This window comes from Hippocampus comes, unplaced genomic scaffold, assembly GCF_001891065.2.
Source record: "Hippocampus comes isolate QL1 unplaced genomic scaffold, H_comes_QL1_v1.1 scaffold83, whole genome shotgun sequence".
Classification (NCBI taxonomy): Eukaryota; Metazoa; Chordata; class Actinopteri; order Syngnathiformes; family Syngnathidae; genus Hippocampus; species Hippocampus comes.
Window position 1 is genome coordinate 624,283 of NW_017805281.1, and position 20,180 is coordinate 644,462.

At 40.6% G+C, this 20,180-nt stretch overlaps 1 protein-coding gene across 1 annotated transcript; it reads right to left on the reverse strand.

Moving 5' to 3' along the window:
• Positions 1–4,750: 4,750 nt before the first annotated feature.
• sesn4 (sestrin 4) lies at positions 4,751–16,362 on the reverse strand. The gene is made up of 9 exons (XM_019871392.1): positions 16,126–16,362; positions 11,042–11,239; positions 9,549–9,731; positions 8,290–8,538; positions 7,824–7,938; positions 7,282–7,406; positions 7,011–7,177; positions 6,777–6,921; positions 4,751–5,410 (listed from the first exon to the last, which is right to left on the reverse strand). The coding sequence occupies exons 1-9, from the start codon at positions 16,189–16,191 to the stop codon at positions 5,321–5,323; spliced, it is 1,338 nt and encodes a 445-aa protein (XP_019726951.1). The 5' UTR covers positions 16,192–16,362; the 3' UTR covers positions 4,751–5,320.
• Between the last annotated feature and the right edge of the window lie 3,818 nt (positions 16,363–20,180).

A 20,180-nucleotide genomic window follows, 5' to 3' on the forward strand; every position in this document is an offset into this window, starting at 1 on the left:
ACAAAACAAGACTCATACAACCGTTACCTCTCAGGGTCGCTCAGAAGAAGAAAACAAGCTCAATCATGTGACAAAAGGAAAAAAAAAGTATTTATTTTTAAATTTTCTGCCGCGACTGGAAATTGTTTGTTGCTTTTTGAAACCTTGGCATCTTAAAAAAAAAAAAAACAACAAAAAAACTGCTATGCATTTCATTTGTAGCTTTTTGGGGGGGGGGGGCATTTTCACTTCCTGCCAAGATGGAAACACTAGCATGACGTTGCTACTAGTGTGTACGCAAATTGTTCTCTTTTTGTGTAAGTGTGTGTGTGTGTGTGTGTGTGTGTGTGTGTGTGTGTGTATTTAATTTTCTGGTCATGTACAGTTTGTTCACCAATCATTTCACACGTTTAAAGAAAAAAAAATGGTTTTAAAAAAAAGTCAAAAAAAGCACTCTATTTGCTTTGGCGTGGTGCTACGAGTCATTTTGGATGCATATCAGGGCCTTGGTGAAAGTTACCTGCAAGACTCAATAATAATCCTTTTTACTTGTTTCATCATATATGTTTTTAATCCCTCCCCTCTTTATATACGTATATATTAGTCCTCAACCTTCCCACAATAACTAGTGACATCCCAATCATTTGATGAATTGATGTATGCAATGTTAACTACATGGAACTGGACGTGTGTGCGTGCGCATGTGTGTGTGAGAGAGAAATTGCCGCGTTAATTCCATGTTCTACTAGTGCACCTGTGTACTAGTAAGCTCTTTGTCCTCATGAGTCGGACGATTCGGCACACTAGTAGGATATGGCAGCTTCAAAGTGTGACATTATTCAATTCCACGAGTTCTAGTTAACATCTAGCACACGGGTGTCAAAGTCAAGGCCCGGGGGCCCGATCCGGCCCGCCACGTCATTTTATGTGGCCCACGAAAGCAGATCATGTGCGTCAACTTCCTTGATCCTTTCTAAAATCTGTACCGAAATGTCAAAATGTCTTGTGTAATAAATAACATTGAGATTTCGCAAGAATTTTCTGACCCTGTTTACACGCACTTAAACAATTAAGTGAACAAACAACAAACAAATAATTGACTGATTCCAAAACTAGTAATCCATCAATTTGTTGTGGACAAGTAATCATACTATGTGATGATTGAACATGAATTCGGCCTTCCGAGGGATGACGTAACTCCAAAGTGGCCCGCGACAAAAATGAATTTGACACCCCTGATCTAGCGCGTAACCGTACTTGTTCTACTAGTGTGCAGAAGTGTCCAATAATAGTGGACTATTGCAAAACAATATGAGTATTTACTCAATATTCTACTAGTGCGCTGCCACGTACTAGTTACTCGTCCTGACAAGTGAGACTATGCACGAGGAGAATGAATGACTGTCGACAATGATGTTTGTACCATTGCAGTTTGACACTTTTGTGCACTATTAGGACGCCTTTGGCATCCTCGTAGGACGACGACGTGTCACTAGTCAGGCAAATTTAGACAATAATTGATATTTGAGCACAAGCGACATTTGACTAATCTGTTGATTCACTAGTACTAGTACTAATAGTACTACGAAATTCTAAAAGTAACATCTAGCGCTTGACTAGTGGTACAAGAGGCAAATCCTTCTCCTAGTGCCGCGTTTTGCCTTACGAGGAACTAGTCGATGTCAAATTAGTGTGCAGAAACGAAAGCTTGTTTTTCAACTCAAGTATTACTAGTAAGACAGTGTTGATTGTCTTACTAGTAGTATACAGATGCGAACGACAGCACACTTGCCTCACTAGTGACATGTCCTACAAGTTGTCCAAAAGGACAAAGAGTATACTAGTACACATTGGAAATCAAGGATGTAGAATAAATGCTGGAAACGGTCGTTTGAGCAATTATTGGATATCCTTGGTAAAGAGGTTTCTAGTGCGTGGCACGTCTACCAGTTGGCCGAGTAGCGTTTCTAGTGCAGCACAGTGGTTTTAGTAGTAAACTAGTAGAGCAAAAGTGGCACTTGTAGTGGAAAAACACTCCTATTTCGACAATCACTCGAGCAGTGTGCTGAATTGGCACGCTAGCGAGAACTAAAGAGTGTACTAGTACACGGAGCTGAAGCAGAATACGGAATGAATGCTCCATGGGCTTTCCAGAATTGTATGTTGTTTTGGTTTTTTTTTTATTTTTGCTTGGAGTCACTCCACTTGTACTTGATCTCCATTTGATTTTTTTGTCCCTTTGAGCTACTAGTCAGTCCCCTTTGATGATGTTTTTGATGACTTGGAGAAGTCGGTCCCCTGGTCACACAGTATTTTAGAACTTAGCTTAACGGGATGAGAGCAGAAAGCAGTTATTTTCATGATGATTTTTTTGATTGATGGGTTGATCTTGATAAGTAGTTTTCGCCCTCCTTCCTCGTCCTTATCGAGTCGAGTGAGATGCGACAAATGGAAACTTGATGAGTTAATAAACTGCTTTAATCCATTTTGCTTTCCTGAGTTCAATTCAACATGTCTGGCGTATTTATTTCCAAGAATTTGTTTTAGCCTCAAAATTCAGATTTAAAAGCTATAAAACAAGAGTTAAAAAAAAAAGTAGTAAAATGTTTAATAATGGTCGGCTGGTTAGCAGGTCCGGCTCACCGTGCAAAGGTGCAGGGTTCGATTGCGGCTCTGGGCTTCCTGTGTGGAGTTTGCATGTTCTTCCCGGGCCTGCGTGGGTTTTCTCCGGGTGCTCCGGTTTCATCTCACATTCCAAAAACATGCATGGCAGGCTAATGGAACACTCTAAATTGTCCCTATGTGTGATTGTGAGCGCGGATGGTTGTTCGTCTCTGTGTGCCCTGCGATTGGCTGGCAACCGGTTCAGGGTGTCCCCCGCCTACTGCCCGAAGACGGCTGGGATAGGCTGCAAGCATGCCCCGAAAAAAAGTTCGATGTTTTACAAGAACGAAGATTTATTTGCCGGAATGAAAGGTCACAAATCTTAACAGAATAGACGGATATTTTTCCACGATCAAGTCATGATGTTACAATGGCAAATTAATAATTTTGTCAAAAAACAACAAACAAAAAAAAAAAACAGTCAGAATCCATTCAAGAAAATGATGTATTTTGTATTTAAAATTCAGAATCTTAGAAGACATATTTTACCAAAGATAAACTCATAATGTCAGGATTGCAAATTCTTTTTTTTTTTTTTTAGAACTAAGCAAATTTTGATGTGATGAGAAGAATATCTCAGTATTTTGAAAAGAACAGATATAATTTATCGGGCTAAAATGCTGCAATTTTCGCAGAATAAGATTAGATTTCTTTCAAGATGAAGTCATAATATTACGAGATGGTCCAGACTTTCACACGGGTAGAAAGTGATATTTTAACATGTGAGTTTCAAAAAGGCAACTTTATTTTCACACTTCAACGCTTTTTATTTTGAAACTGATGACTATCCTAAAAAAAAAAAAAAAAAAGGTTATTTTTAGATTAAATACGCTTTTCAGTTTTGTAAAAAATAATGTTTTCCAGAAATACACTTTTTGTTTTTTCAAAAGAAAGGCCCTTTTTGTCGCAAACATGTCAGATTTATGTGATGATTTATTAGTGTAGCTATGCACTTTCATTGAAATGATTTTTTTCGCAAATGACTTTTCTGACCCCAGTTTGAGAAGCACTTGCTAATCCTACAGAGCACAATAACAACAACTCCAGCATACAAAACCTGTCAAAATCCAAAAGAATCATTTAACAAAACAAACAAAAAGTTTGCTGCGCGTTCTGCTTGGCAAACGGTACCATGCATTGTGTTTCCATACAGCAGAAAAACAGATTTTGTTCAACGGGCAAGGAAAACAAAGACAATCATCTTGTCGATGGCTCAACTTCATTCGTTTTTTTTTTTTTTTTTTTTTTGTGTACCACAAAGCGCTCAAGCACAAGCTTACTCTGAATTTTTTTTTTTGTGTTTGTTTTTCAGTCAGTCACTATGAACTTTTCAGCAGGTCTTCCATTTAAAAAAAAAAAAAAAAAAAAATCCTCGGACGCGTGGGAAGAAAAAAAATTCCCACGTCACGTCTCCGCTCTCCACTTGCTTCCTCGCGTTATAAATATATATAAAGTTTTTTTTGAAAAGTGCTTTAAAAAAAAACAACAACAAAAAGAAACTAAGGTTGTTGGGTTCTCTTTTTTTTGTACAAAACAGCTCTGGAGATCCAAAAGGGTCCTTCAAACAACAGTGAATGAGGATTGTCCCTGGACAACATTCAACTCGTCCACATTGGGCAAAAACTTCACACCTACGAATATAAGGAGAGTGTTCATGACGGACAGTATACTATGCACAAAAACTTGGGGATATTGGGCTGAAATTCAGGCTGAGCCTAAAATGCCCGAGAACACTTTGTGTGATTTTAATTTGACCTTTTCAAAACTTTTGAATGCACCATTGTTCAACGTTTTTGTATGACAGGAACACGCAAACAAATATTCGATCCAGAACAATTTCCAAGCCTCATCCATGCCTTTCTGTCACTCCTGCAGTCTCTCTGTATCGAGGGCTGTATTGATACAGAGAGACTGGATATATATATATATATATATATATATAAAGAAAATAAACAGGGGACCGGAGATGCATACAGTGAATATGGGGGTGGGGTGGATTGGGGGTTGTCCTGAGAAAAAAAGGACAGGTTCCCAATAAGAATCCACAAATAAGTGATTATCAACATAATTGCCATGAAAAAAATGTTTTTTTTTTTTTGCTATCCCCCCCCCCAAGAAAAAAATGCAAATAAGCAGCGGCTCAGGGGAAAAATAAGCAGGGGTTTCCACAAAAAACGGGGGTCGCGGTCCCCCAATAAATTCTTGAATAATTGACGCACATTAAAATGGCCAGAATTTTTTTTACCCCCCAGCTATTTTTTGTGTGTGCAAGCGGTTTGGAAAATGGATGGATGGGGAAAAAAAGCGATAAGTAGATTTAAAAAAAAAAAAAAAATCTACAAATAATTGCTGTGTATTCAGGAGTTTACGGAAGGTCAAATGAACTTGACCTGTAACAGTTGTTGTGCATTTTCATCCTGAAATGTCCCCCACAAGCTTAATACTTTTTTTGTGAATGTGGTCTGAAGTCTTATTGGGATTGCACATAGTGATGATGAGGAGGGGGTGTGGCACATCTGGGAGAAAAAAATAAAATAAAGGAGCACAAGTGCGCCTAATATGGCCACAGATTTGTCCCGCCGTCAGTGAGCTTGTCGCTCGCTCACTTTTTGGCTGGCTGGCGTACCTCGATGGAGAAGGAAGAAAAAAAAATGGAGCAGGCGCTGGCGGGAAGCGCTCAGGCGACCATGTACTGAGTGATGGCTCTCAGGGCGTAGAGGAGCTCCGCCTGCAGACGCGCCTCCATGATGAGTAAATTCACATGGATCTGGGGAAGACGGAGACCAGGTGATCGCGACGGCCATGTGGCACATTTTCCATGGAAAACAATACCAGCGTCATTATAGTTACATTTTTTTTTTGTCATGGTTATTTAATTTGAGGTTTGTTTAATTCATTCATTTTTTTTCATTTGGTTTTAATTAGTTTTCAGAGCAAGTTCGTTTCTTACTTTTAGTTTTTATTCCTTGTTTGTAAATAATATAAAAATATATATATACGAGTAAATATTGTATAGTAGAAACGTGACATAATATACTGTATGACTTTAAAATCATTTTAGCTCATTCAATACCAGCCGTTTTTCTCAAATTGGCTGAGCCTGGCGCTGTCGGATTTGTCCCACACTCAAACACCCAACCCACCCGACCCACACACACACACACACACACACACACACACACACACACACACACACACACACACAAGATCTGATCAAAGCCACTCCTGCCATCTAGTGGTCATTTAACATACTAAAATCATTCCCACAGCCTCGAAAATGACTGAGGAGGTGTGCTTTCTGAAGCCCTTTATTAACATTTAAAAAAAAAAAACGAGTGTGGTTTCACTCAGTCATATTTTTTTAAACATTCATTTTTATTTTATTTTGAGAACGAAAATATTTTTTTTCAATTTTAGTTTTCATTATTTGATCCATTTTTGTTGACGATAATAACCTTGAATTATAATACGAAAGAGAGAATGCAATTTTGTAGAAGTTGTTCACGAACACTGAAGGGCAGTCGCGGAAATACTTGAATTGTTGAAATGCAGGATGTGTCAAGAAGAATTCGTCAAGAAATGTGGAGGAAGGTAAATAGGTCAAATTTTTGCATTTTGAAATGTTGTCATGAAAGCTGTGGGCATTTGTCTCATCTGGACGACAGTCCGTTCAAATTGCATCGGTTCACAAATGTGAACAAAGGGGATAAAAACGTCAAATGAGTTTTCATTTGGGAATTTGGAAAAAAATGGGAATTGATAAGAGTGAGTAAAACAGTTCCAAAGATGTCCTGAATGTTGTGAACGTTTTCGAGTTGGAATGGTTTGAATCAATCAGTCAAGAAATATAGAATGAGCAGGTAGCTATGACAAATTCCTTCAATTGGGATTTGTATTTTTGGGGGGGTCGGGGGGAGTGAAAATGTTTTAAATCAGTAAAATGTGATAACTGAGATTTGGACAATATATAATTGGGAGAAAAGTGGGAATAACGGGAATGTGGAAAAATATTTGAAGTTATGCAAGTTGCAGAGGGATGTTGGTGCTTCTCTGTTCACAACTTTGGAAAGAATTTTGTTCATTTTGAAGGGAAGAATGCCACACTAAATGTCCACTTTTGAGAGGCGACTCACCCTCTCTGATGTTTTAAGAGGAGCCCAGCCCAGTGGACGCGCCGAACTTCTGCTGGGGTCAGGGAAACACGCAACAGCCTTGATGTACACCTTCAAATCTCGCTCCAGGAGCCGGTCCACTTCCCCGTAGTCGTAATCGTCGTACCTGCCGCCAGTCATAAACCATCTTTGAATCCGCTCACTGTTTCCATGCCGACAATCAAAGAACGTTTGGGCACGAGGACGAAGGCTGACCTAATTCCCAACATGCAGTGGATGTAGTTCCAGACGGCCCTCTTCAACTCGGGCCCGTGCGGCGACGTCACGGCGGTGACGCTTCGAAAGCGCTCGTCCAGGAGGTGGCCGATGTCCGAGTACAAGCGGTTGGCCAGCGAGAATCCGTGGTCCTCCCACGAGTAGTCCTGATGACACACACACACACACACACACACACACACACACACACAAAAAAAGTCACAACACTTATCCATCCAAATTGCGGCCTTCCACTCATGTTAAGCCTCACCTGAACTCGAAATACTTGGAAGTGGTCCTCGTCCCTGCGGGCGAAATCCTGGTAATCAAAATCGGGGTCTGTGACAAAGCGCGACGGGTCCGCGAAGCACATCATTTCGTCGTCTTCTTCAACATCTGAAAAAAAACAAAAGAAAATAACAGTGAACTGCTGCAAGAAGAATAGACACCTCCCAGAGGTCTCGCTGGAATCGCGTCAAAGCGGCACATATTGCACATCCAACTTTGAACAATAAAACAGCAGTCAATTTAACCCTTTCGTGCAGAAATAATGATAACCTACATCAGAATTTTTTTTTTTAAATCAACTGTTATTAGTCTTTAGGCATGGGAAAAAAATCACATTGGATGGCAACCAACATAATGATCCCTTGTAGTGGTTGATGCACAACTGTGACATTCGTCTTAATTAGTATCAGAGAAAACAAGCTTTGCGTAGCTGTCCACTCTAGTAACCGCTGTCCCTGAATGTTTTTTTTTTTACGTGCCAATGAATGGCACGTGAGTGAAAGGAGAGCGGTTTGTGTTGTTTACCGGCTTGCTGGAGCGTCTGGGCGTGCAGCATCCGCTCTTCTCGCTTGTCTCGCTCCTCCTGGGCTCTGTGGATCCTCTCTTTCAGACACAACACGTCACTACTCGAGTCCACAGACTGACAAAACAAAAACAAAAGGACAATGCGAGCGGTGACTGATTCGCATGCTGCAAAAACACGGGCACAAAACATCATCTGCTCATTGCAAGTAAATTTGTGTCCGTTTTGCTTGGATTTACCAGGTCATCTCAACAGATTAAAATACAGTCAAAAAATTACGGAATTTCAGTCGATCAATTCCAAAGCTCATTATATTGATTGGCTACATGGAGAGCAAATTTCTATACCTGATTTCACTATTACTGCGGTTATGCATAACTATGAAAGCCACAATTGTTAGCCATCAATTAAGTGTGGACTTCTGCAATTCGTAGAAGAGCTTTTTTTCAATTTTTTTTTTTTTTTTACCCATCTTCGCGTCATTTGCTCGGCGGCGTTGTCAAGACACAGAGGCCCGTTGGGGTTGCCGTTCGCGGCGTCAAAGGCGCATAAGGTGGGCGGAGTGCCGTTGGGGGACTTGCTCGGAGGCGCCGGGTGGCCCGAATCGGCGTTGGAGCCAAATACGAAGCTGCACAGCGAGTGGCAGTGGGCCAGAATCACCACAGCCTGAACTAGCTCGGCCAGAGACCAGCACGACTCGCCGCACTTCAGAAGCGTCTGCGGGAACACAAGTCGGATGTGGTGGTGGGTGGCCAGCTCATGGGTGCACACATACCGATAATCGGGACAAATTGGAGGATTATTTGTATTACCCTCTAGTGTTGTGTGAGTTAGGAGGGACTTTTCCTCCGTTTAAATTTAACCTTTTAATACCTCTTAATGAAACCTTTGAAATGTTGGACAACTTAACAGGGGTCACCAACGTCTGTGGAAACAGAGAGCCACTCCTTGGCTGATGATTAGTGAGAATGACTAGCAGTTTGATCCACACATCTGAAAAAAAAATAAATCTTCACAATTGACACTGGTCAAAGCAAATTCGAATCAGAGATGGCTTTATGTGTCTCAAAATGTATTTTTGAAACCAATTTCAAAAACGTCTTTCCTTATTTCAGCACATTAGGTTATTACGACATACACTTTTTTTTTTTTGGTTTTGTTTTTTAGTCTGACCTGTAAAAGCTTGTGCCATCTAGATTTGACCACGCAATGTAATTTACAGCTATGTAGTTTCAGAAAAAAATGTCCACCTGCTGCTGATCGTAACCTTTGATTTGAAATTATTACAAAATATATTACTAGATTACTTATTATTATTATGATGATTATGATGATGATGATGATTATTATTATTATTATTATTGGAAGGGAGATCGACTTTGGCTTACTTGCAGTGAAAGGACAAAACAAAAGGTGATGCGAATGTGCCGTTAAGCTGGTTTGCCAATTGACCCTCAGGGGAGGAAGAACCAGGAAGTCAAATTTGGGCTCTAATCGTCTGGGCTTGCAAGTTATGCGCAGAGCACATTGGAGAGAATGTTGCGATTGTTTTTATCCAGTACAATACTCTTCAGAGCATTGTTTTCTTGTGAAAATACACCCCTAAAACTTTTTTTGATATGAGATACAAAATAAAACCTTTCAAAAACGCTCGCTGAAAAATCAGCGACAGCAACAATGAAGCTCGCCCTTGCGTAAAGGTGAATGTGGTTTTTTTTCTCTCCTACCTTGATGTGCGAGCAGGCGGCAAGCCAGGGCTGGTGAGCCAGCACTTTGTTGATGTGGTCGAGCAGGCGCAGACGCGGAGGCGCCGCCTCCAAGCCCTGCAGCCACAGGGGGTCACCGCCCAGCCTCAGGAACTGGGCCGAGTGCAGGTAGACCAGATAGTTGCAGTGGTGGCGCGCCGCCGCCTGAGAAAAGCAAGAAAAGCTCAAACGTGTTCACTTCAAATAGTCCAAATCAATTTCAGCTGTTCTCCAGTGATAAATTCTCCGCTTTCTATAGTCTTCCATTAAGGCTAACTGATTAGCTTTGCATTTTGTTTTGTTTTTTCAAAGTAACACATTTGCAAATATCTTCTTTTATTTGAAAACAATCAACTATTTTGCCTGTTTTGTAACATGTTCCAGACGGAGCCGAGGAATCATACGCATAGTCTGTCATTTATGTTTATGCATTTTTTGCAGTGTCAATTTGAAATAATGTCGGGGTTCTGGATAAAGGGATGGGAAGTTGCCTATTTTTGAGGAAAAAAAAGAAATTAATTCATATTTTTGAAAGAAGTTGTGATGTTATGAGAATCAAGTTGTACTGTTTCAAGAAGAGAAAAAAGACGTATTTTGTCGGGATAGAAATGATCATCTTACCGGAATGAATTCCCCCCCCCCCCCCGAAATAAAGTCATGATTTGATGTTAAAGTCAAAGTTTAAATAAGGGAAGAAAGTCATCAGTGAATTTCAATACAATCTATTCTTGTGGATTTTTATCTTTTGCTTTGCATTCATTGAATCAACGAATGAATGAATGCTTTGAAAAAGTTGCAAAACAAAAAATTGTTGTATGGTGGCAGTGAACGCAAGTGACTTGAAAAGAAGCTGCAGTTAGGCAGATAGTAAACTATTCTTTCTAAAAGGAGGCTTCAAGACATTTTTTGCCACACCTAGTTAAAGTTTAACCGTCAAACAAATTAAAAAAACAACATAATTACGCATGGTGTATCTAAACAACCGCATAACTTGGTGAAGTCCATTTAGCTCAATGCTAAAAAGCAAGGCTAAAAACACAGGCGCACGGTTTGCATGTATGTTGAGGTGCACGAAGCAACGAATATTTCAACATGAACACAAATATGGCATGAACACATGTAGACAGACAACATAGTTACTGGCATATATTCTTCATCCTCTCTGAAGAACAACTAAGATTACTGTGGCTTGCTGGGGACTGACCGGCTCTGTACTTTATATCCGTTTGCCTGTATTATACTGCCCCCTGTGGCCAAGATGCACACACCAGAAGGAGTAGCGTGTATAATTCTTTCCGATGTATTTAATGATGGCGTCACTGTATGGTTTTATCAAGAACAATATTATAGAGTGCTATTTTCTTGATTTAAAAACACATCACAAACATAGTTTCTTCATTATTTGCTGGAAAATCCACACCATTATTTCTCAAAGGAAAATGGGCCAAAACAGGAAAAACAGGCCGTTGACGCACCATGATGGCGATGTAATGGCGACAGGGCAGCGGCAGAGGTCCGTCCATGTGCAGGATGTAGTGCTGCGCTCGCAGGAAGCTCTCCAGGTACTGCGGGTGCGACGCCATCTGCTGCGACACGGCGTCCACGCTGCCGCGGCCTAGCGCCGACTTCATCAGCACCCGAGAGGCGCGCTCCTTTTCCTTGCTCACCATCGCCTGATCAAACAAAACAACAGGGGAGCAAAATTACTCGACAGTTTGTATTGAACTACAAGTACACACTAGATATTGAATTATCAGAGTGTGTCTCCCGTAGTTGGAGGCATTAAAAAAAAAAAAAAGCCTACTAGAATACAACAAAATTAATTTTTGATACTGAGGTAAAAGTAAAATATACAGTAATTTGAAGTGTAACAAAGGCAGCACTAAAAAACGGTGATATGGCAGGCGTTATCTGTGAAGTTTTTTTTTTTTCAAATGTGTGACTTGGGCAATACATTTTGCCATCATGACTGTCTCGTAGGGAAAACGATGAGGACATTTGTGATGTCATTTCCCAATTCAAGTGTGTCTGAGGGGAAGTCGAGCCACAGCTGAGGCTGGCAAAAGTCTCGCTTTACGTGAAAGCGAAACTTCAAGCCGCCTTTCACGGGAAGACATAGGGCAGAATGAATCATGAATCATTTCCTTCCTCATATGTTTAAATCACTGTATTGTGTATCCAGAGAGGAACCAATAGTTGTGATGAAGATTTGGTGAATCCCTGCTCAATCGCAGATTTTTAAAAATTATTTATTATTATTTAAGCGTGTGTGTGTGTGTGTGTGTGTGTGTTTTTCTTTTTTACAATATACAGGAAAGCTTGAATTTACAGTTGCGAGCATTCAGTGTAGTACCACCTTGTGCCACAACATGCCAGGCAGCATGCGCTTCCCTTTTTGAGCGCCGTTGATGAGAAATATCGTCAATGTGAATCACAACGTCGAGCGCCGGCGACCAGCAATTGACGTCAACTATTTTCTTAATGGGAATGGGCGGGGAAAAGTCTTGGCCCACTCTGGTTTGATCATTAAGTTGGGAAAGTTAACACACACACACACACACACACACACACACACACACACACACACACACACACACACACACACACACACACACACACACACTTTAAAAACTAAGGCCAGCAGATAGCAGCATTGGGTCTCCTTGGATGAGGTCAACATGTATCAAAACAATATGGACGCTCTGTGGAAATCCGACCGTTACAAGCAGGTTGTGATTGATCAAAGTGTTTGACGTGTGAAATCTACTAAAAAGAGCAAAGATGATGGAGAGTATTTAAATTCATGCGGAGAAGCGTAACTGTATGAACATACACACGCGCACGATGCGCACGCACACAGTAAGTACTATAACTAAATAGTTCAGTGTGTCAAATGTAAAATTGTTACACTGGTGATTCATTGATCATATATTATTTTGCCATCAAAAGCACATTTTCTTTGCTCTTGGTATTTTATCGAAAGATGCTTGAGGCGTCACTACAGCAAAAAGTATGAGCATAAAAGTCACTGTTGTGCATAAAATATTTTCCCAAAAAGCTTGTTTTCTGCATTTTTGGGGGGGGGGGGACAAACTAGGTGTTTTGGGTGAAGCCAAGCCACATTCTAGCACTGATCACTAAAAAATGGAATCACGAAGAAACACATTTTTATTTTTGTGATTTGTTTTTTAATTGAAGCAAGCACTCTTGACTTCTTAATTGTATAACTGTGTAATGCTTTCTTTTCATCTCAAGATGATGTTGGAACAGGTAAGCACCTATAATAATTTTTTTTTTTTACATAAATGCCTTTGAAATCTCTCTCAGCCTTTTTCTTGTCCAGACAGACACACAAAGATGCTTCCTATCTATTGGCTGAAAACAAACAAGATGCCGACAACAGCACTCTTGAGAAGGACAGACACACACCTTTATTGTACACTCGCATGCCAAAAAAAAAAAAAAGGAAAAAAATAAGCACCCACATGAAAAGGAGAAGAAAAAAAACACGATGCATGTGGGCAGATAACGCTAAAAGGAATAAATCATCATTTCGGAGACGATGGGAGCTATTACAAAGCACATTTTTGTTCAGTGCAGTAAACAGCGAGATGGAGGAGGGCATGACTGCCAAGGCGTTTGTGCACATAATGCGACAGCAACTATAGTAAACACAAAGAGCGCAAACCACAGCACAGCAATGGCTGCAACCAACAGTTGTTTTTCAGAATCGATTCGTCGATTAATTATCTTTTTGATTTCATGATGTGAATTTCATAGTGCACTAGTAGGCTTAAAGAGCCATGTATAGCACCATAAAATGAGAAGAACTCGCTGTCATGATTCCGCAATCTGATAGACAGATTTTGCAGGATTGGCGTATGTTGTGAGGAAAAACAATTTGCAGAAAAAAGATCAAGGGCATCAACTGACAGTCGAAAACGAAGGAAAGAACAGCGAGCTTGTTTTGTTTATTGATCGGGGAGCTTCTTCCTGTTCCCACGCGGGAATGGTGAAAAACATCATTGGGAGTCAAAGGAGACAAAGACGACGAGTATGACAGGCGTGATGAACGCACAAAAGAAAGCAAACAAGATGGCTTCTCGGGGCGTACATGTGACATCTTGAGTCGTGTGTGTGTGTTTTTGTGAGTCACAGATACAGGAGCAGGACATTCAATCCGCATGCCAATTGCGTCCAAATCACGCGGTGGGCTGGGCATAAATTCATCCGGAAACACATGGGCTGCTTTTGGCCATGCAACCTGAACTGAGGTTGGCGGTGGTGGCGCAAAACCAGCCAAATAGGCCGCAGGACGGAAACAAAGAGGAGGAGGAGAAGTAGAAGTAGAAGAAGGAAAGAAGGGGGAAGAAAGAAGAAGATGGAAGGAAGAAGGGTGTAGAGAAGAGGAAAGAAGCAGGAGGAGAAGACAAAAAAACTGCGCTCCAGGGTGAAGAAAAAAAAACCTTCAAGACTGATTGAAGCCTCGAAATGTGAATTTCATTCATTAAAAAAAAAAAAAAAAAGTGGATTTGGCCTTTCCATGAAGCCGTTGAAGCATTTATCCAGTCTCCTTGAAAATTATGAGCACGAGTACTCTCTTTTGTTGTCACTACTGCAAGGCAATTCAGTGCATTATTTCTTACTGGTAACATATTTTTTTTCATGATAAGCGCCATTTCTGTCCTACTAGTGCACAGCTACAGTTCATGTTCCTAAACTGTGCCTGTTGTCGTCATCTGAATGCCTGAAGTACTACTAGTGACGTCAAATTCTTCTAGCTATCATCTCATGCGTCAAGAGTAGTGCTAGTAGCAAACAGATGTCAACCAGAGCAGTTTTGCTGAGTTGTTAGAACTACAAAGATGTCTTGCTAGTATGCAGAAACGTGGTACAGTAGTGGAAAATGTTTTTACTAGTTAGACTCACTCATTCGACTTGTTCGATGATGAATTCTTTTACTAGAGAGGACAAGGAGTACTACTACATTGACCTCGAGCTGGATATCAGGGATATTTAATTTATGAAAAGCTTTATGAGCATCAATCCCACATCCTGACAAGTGGCAACATAAAATTAAACGAGTTAACATCTAGCTGGCAGCGTGTTGATTTCACCTCGGGCAGTTTTGCCTCACTAGTGGCATGTAGTTGTCCTACTGATGGGCTGAATTGTTATTCTTTACAATGAGGACAAAGAGCACATTAATCTATGGACCTTCAGCTGGATATCAAGGATTTAGGAAATACGTTTGAGCATTTATTCCATATCTTTGGAAAGGACTACTTGAGCCTCATAGTGTTACTAGTGTAGCAAAGCAATTTACTGGAAAGGTTTGTGTTTTAGTGGACCAACAGTAGCACTAGCAGCGGAAAAACAAATGCAGCAAGACAACTTGTGCACTGAATTGTCTTTCTAGTGACAAAGAGCATACCAGTGCATGGATCTTACACTATGTATCAAAGATGTTGAAAAAAAATGGTCAAATGCTTCCCATAGAAGAAGAACAGGACCCTTGGGAAGGAGCAAGACAAACAAACCTCTGTGCTACAGAGTAATGAAGAAAAAAACTGCAAATGAGGGATTGAATCTTGTAAATGTGGATTTCACTCGTTTAAAAAAAATGGATTTGGCATTCATTACTTTAGATTCGCCTTCTGTGCTCGAAAAACGTTTGATGGGAACGAGTAGCCTTGCTCCAGCAAATCCTTCAATGCTCTCACATTCCTCCTGCCTGTTTTGCTCCATTTCATCTGCGGCAAACACGTCTCTCCTCTTTTTTTGGACTACTTGAGACAGCGCCCCCGTGTCGGTTGCAAAGCAAACAGCAGCGGCACAGGAGAAAAACAAGTTTGATTGGCAGTCCTTGTTGAGCTGCAAAAACAACGTAAAACAAGTGGTGCAGGGCAACACAATCGATTTGGATAAAAAAATGCTAAACTGTCGATATTTTGCTGTGGCTGCCGACTGCACTGCACGTCTTCACTTGACACTTTTCTACCCAAATCTTCTCGCACTGACGTCACCTCCCACCTTCTGTGAAGCTTGTATACTTCACCCATTTCAACACACAATCAAACTCAAAGGTGTCTTTTGTCACACAAATGTCAATTTACCGACAAACTATAATAAATAAATCAAATGCAAACTAAGTGTATACAATTAAGACACATAAACACGACATGTATTAATAAGAGTGACGAGAATGTGGCTTTATACTGTAAAGGAACCACTCGCTAAATTGTTTGATGGATATTCAAAAACTATGTGGCTTTATATGTATAAATAATTCATCACCGACAGAAAGTTTTAATGAGGTTAATGATATACAGTATGTATATATTTGTTTCATCAGTATGTTACGTTAAAGTTACCAGGCCAAAATTTCCGAAAGCGAGTTGACAAAATTTCGGTTAAGTAGAAGGCGGTGCAATAAAATGAAATGAAATTTGATATAAAATGTAAGAGAATGTTTTTAAAGCCTCGGAGCAAAATGAATGAATTTCCGCTATGGTGTTTAGCCGTTAGGCGCTCCCGTAACTTAGCCACCTTCGCCTACCTGTTTCTGGACTCTCTGGCACTGGCTTCTGAGAGGATACTCCATTTTATTCGTGCAGATGATCATTTTCCAGCCCAGTGTGCAAATTACATGGACGCGGCGATGTCTTATGGGTCCCCCGCCGGGTGCTGCTTGTAACAAAAGGCGGAGGAGGAGTTGGAGGAGGACCGGAGGAGCTGAGAACCAGAAGCCGTGTTGTACGGTGTTCTGCTGCCCCGGCAGACAAGTGACGACGGAGCTTGGTGAAAGCTGCCAACGTGAGAACTGACAGCTACAGTAACAGTGTGGCCAATCACAACTAAGGAGGGGAGGGAATGATGGGGGAGCTGGAGACGGGTCAGCCAATCAGGATGAAGGAAGGGCGGGCGATCTGACGTTTGCGATGTCACCTTGGCCAATCACAGCGAATGGGGACCGATCGAGATTTGCGTTTTTTATTATGATTTATTGGATTGTTTTGTTTTTTTTATCCTTGGTGATTTTGCTTGGTTTTCTAATATGTGTGTCTTTAATGAATTGTCGTCTGTTTTTTTTTAAATGTTCGCTAGAAATAATAAGACAAAGAGGCGGAAGAACAGCGGCTCTGGCAACAGCGTGGCCAATCACAGAAAGAAGAGGGCGGGCGACCTGGCGATTCGATGTCAATGTGACCAATCACAGCTGAGTAGGGGCGGGTTTGACAGACGGAGGGCGGAAGATAAGGTCCTAAAATGCCAACTGCAAAAAACTGTACAAAAGGAGCCAGGGCATAACAACATGACCTCTACTTGGGACACCAAGCTTGTTATTACAAACAAACAAACAAAATTAATAATAATAATTGAGAATTAATAGAGAAACGAGACTTTTGTTTCTTATTGTTTGTTTTGGACACACATCACTATCAGTATTGTGTGACAATTCAAGAATAAAGCAATAACATTTGAGACTGTGCACATTAAGACTCATAGTTATTTTAAATATGACATTCTTACAACAATCCACAACATGAAACATGCACGTTTGTCTCCGTTTGTCTTGATGAGACAAACATGGATGCATGTGAACAACTAAGTCTTTGATTGGATTGGTTAAGCTGCCTTTTTGCCACGGAAGGGCTTTTAAACGCTTACACGTGCATTTAAATACTGCCATGAAACAAAATCTGTGGATCTGTAATATAAAACTCTCTGTATTATGAATTAGTGACTAGGGCAAAGGAATGAGTGAATGATTCAGGAATCATTGAGTCATTCCTAACTTCCTTGTCGTGATGTTGGGATTTGGAGGGGACTTTTTAGTTAACTCGATGAAATCTCTATATTAGTGATGAGGGAGTAGAGCGTATACTGTGTTTGCTGTGCAGTAATGAAAATCTAAGCACGTTTGTACAAAAACAGCATTGTGATGGTTGACAAACTTTTGGGTACCTCATATGGACAAAACGGTTCTCCTTAGGGAGAGCCCCAAGGAAGACCAACACTCTCCAAACTTAATTTGGGGTAACTTTGACCACAGCAGACAGAAAATAACAAAAAATCTGCTAGATAAATCTAAACCACTGAGATTTGAGCTAAGAATCAAGCACTAATTTTCCTGATTCTAACTCGTATTTGAAGTTGAAGCGATGCAACAGAGACCTGTTGTCAATTTCGTCATTCCATTTCTTGTAAAAGAGCAAGTTGTACAAAAAATATTGAAACGTTGAAAGCTTAGAAATTCTAAACTTTTCACAAGGTTTTTAGTGCTACATTTTTCATCCTGAAATTTGACCGCAAATCCGACTACCTCCAACTTTTTGTGAGTAGTGTACTGTATCTCTGAAGTTGTTTGTTAAAGTTCCTTTTGGACTGATTCAGTTGTGACTCTTTCCATGGCCTTCCACAGTCCAGTTCTCTTGTGATGAATAGGAGGATTGTTCTTAAAGCGCTCGGCGTAACAGTTTTAAATCGGGTTGTTTTCACACGTTGACACAAACAGGAGTCACGGCATCCCCGCTGACCTCAAGCGTATCCATGTTGTCAATTTTAACTTAAAGGGGTCATACTATGCATTTTTTTCCTTCTTACACTATTTAAAAAACAGTTCTCAGGAGTCTTAATAACAGGACCTCAGAGGTGGCAAAATTAGTTACCGACTCCGGTAAAAGGACAGATTCTACTCCTCTGCCTAAGTACAATTTTCTATGATGTGCCCGTTTTAAAATTCTCCTAAAACGATACAATCTCATCTCTGGCAGAAGTAGAACTGAAAGAAAGAACCTGCAGGATGATAAGAGGAAGTGTTGATGCAAAACTTAAAAAACAAAGAAAGAAAAAAAATCCCATTATTAATAACATTACAGTAGAGCTCCTGGCACATTGAGTGACTTATTACGACCAACTCTCTGTTTGTTTAGTAGCAATGCAAAGTGGCAAAAGAAGCTCAATGGAAGGGAGGGGGAAAAAATTGCAGTCACACATGACAGTGAGAGAGCAAGAAAGAGTGAGTGTCCACCTTTATTAAATTACTTGCGGCTTTGCACAAACATCATGTGGATCCTATTGAAGAGGCTGGCAGAACCGGTCTGAACAAGCAGATAGCTAACAATCAGTTCGGAACCGTCTGCGTGGCGGATTCAAATGCTTAATTCTATTATCCTCTGTGCTGAATTGAGAGAGTTGGAAATAGCTCAATGAAAGCAACAAGTAGGGGAAATTTGAGCATTTTTGCCTCCTTGTGAACAAGGTCAGCACAGGGCCGATTATCAGAGGTCTCTGAAAGACGATGCTGAGCGATTAGCATGTGGTGTGGGGTCTGTTCAGTGTTGTATTTTTCCCCAAATAAAGTAGCTCTCAGAAAACAGGCAGGGCTGAACTATCATAAATGTTAAACCTGTTCCATATTTACGATATATCTTTCAGCATATCTTTCAGACCCTGTGATAGTGAAACAGAATTGAGCCAATTCAGCTGGGTACATTCGTACCAACAACCAAGTCAAATTTAAGGATCACGCTTGTGATCAACTTCAGCAAAGGCCCGGTAATGGGATTTATCCTTAAGATTATCGTGCGTGATTATCCTGTGGTGTGGCGTGTGCTCGGCAATTTTTTTTCCTCCCAGATCTGCTCAGAAAAACGGTCGGGCTTGACAATTGTGTAAGCATGTTCAATATTGGGCGTGCATCCTCTCCTTCTCATCAAAGTAAACAAAGGCCAGACTGTCGGATGGTTCTAAATTCTAAATGAACTATCCAGAGTGATTATCCTGCTGCGCGGGGTGCGTTAAGACTGTTTTTTTTTTGCTGTTTGAAATTCCTTACAGTAGTTGGAAAGATTAGGTCAAGCCTCCGTTTATTGGCGACCAACAGGTGTGAACTTCGAGCTAATAGAATTGTGTATGCGTCTGCGTGTGAAAGTGTGTGTGTGTAACCTTGACTTGGTGATCAGGTTACAGTGTAAATAGTGTACAACCTGCCTGTGTGTTACACATTTGTCCCACTACGATCATCACAACAGCATATTTATTGTGCTTGCAGGTTGTAAGGACGTTTTCATGAAACTAAAATATAAATGCTGTGAACCCGCCCTGAATTGTGGATCTTTTTGTTGACTCCCTTTTTTTTTTCATAATAGAAACTGTACAGCCAAAATTTGGAGTTGCACGCCCTCAATGTAGTACAACACTGTAACACAACATGCCGGGCAGCACTGAGCTAAACTGGAAGAGATGAAGCCTAGTTAAGAGCAAAAAGAAGAGGCAGAGAAGGTCCCCTACCAAGCTGCACTAATATTCGAGAATTCATGCTCGTGAGTTTTGCTGTATGCCCTGTTTGTATGCGTTGTGTGTTTAGTAACAGTTGTTTTAAGGTTTATAATGACAGCAATATTGATGCTAACTTATGTTAGCCTGTCTGTGGCATTTCACACTATTAGCATTAACCTAGTAGATGTTGGTTACAGTGATATGGTTTTTTTGGATTGTCATTTTGGGGTTTAAACAATGTTTAATTTTCCTTGGTCGCATGTGTTGCAGATACGTGTTATACCGTAGTAGCAGGTGTTTGGAGGTTTATGATGACAGTACCATGCTAAT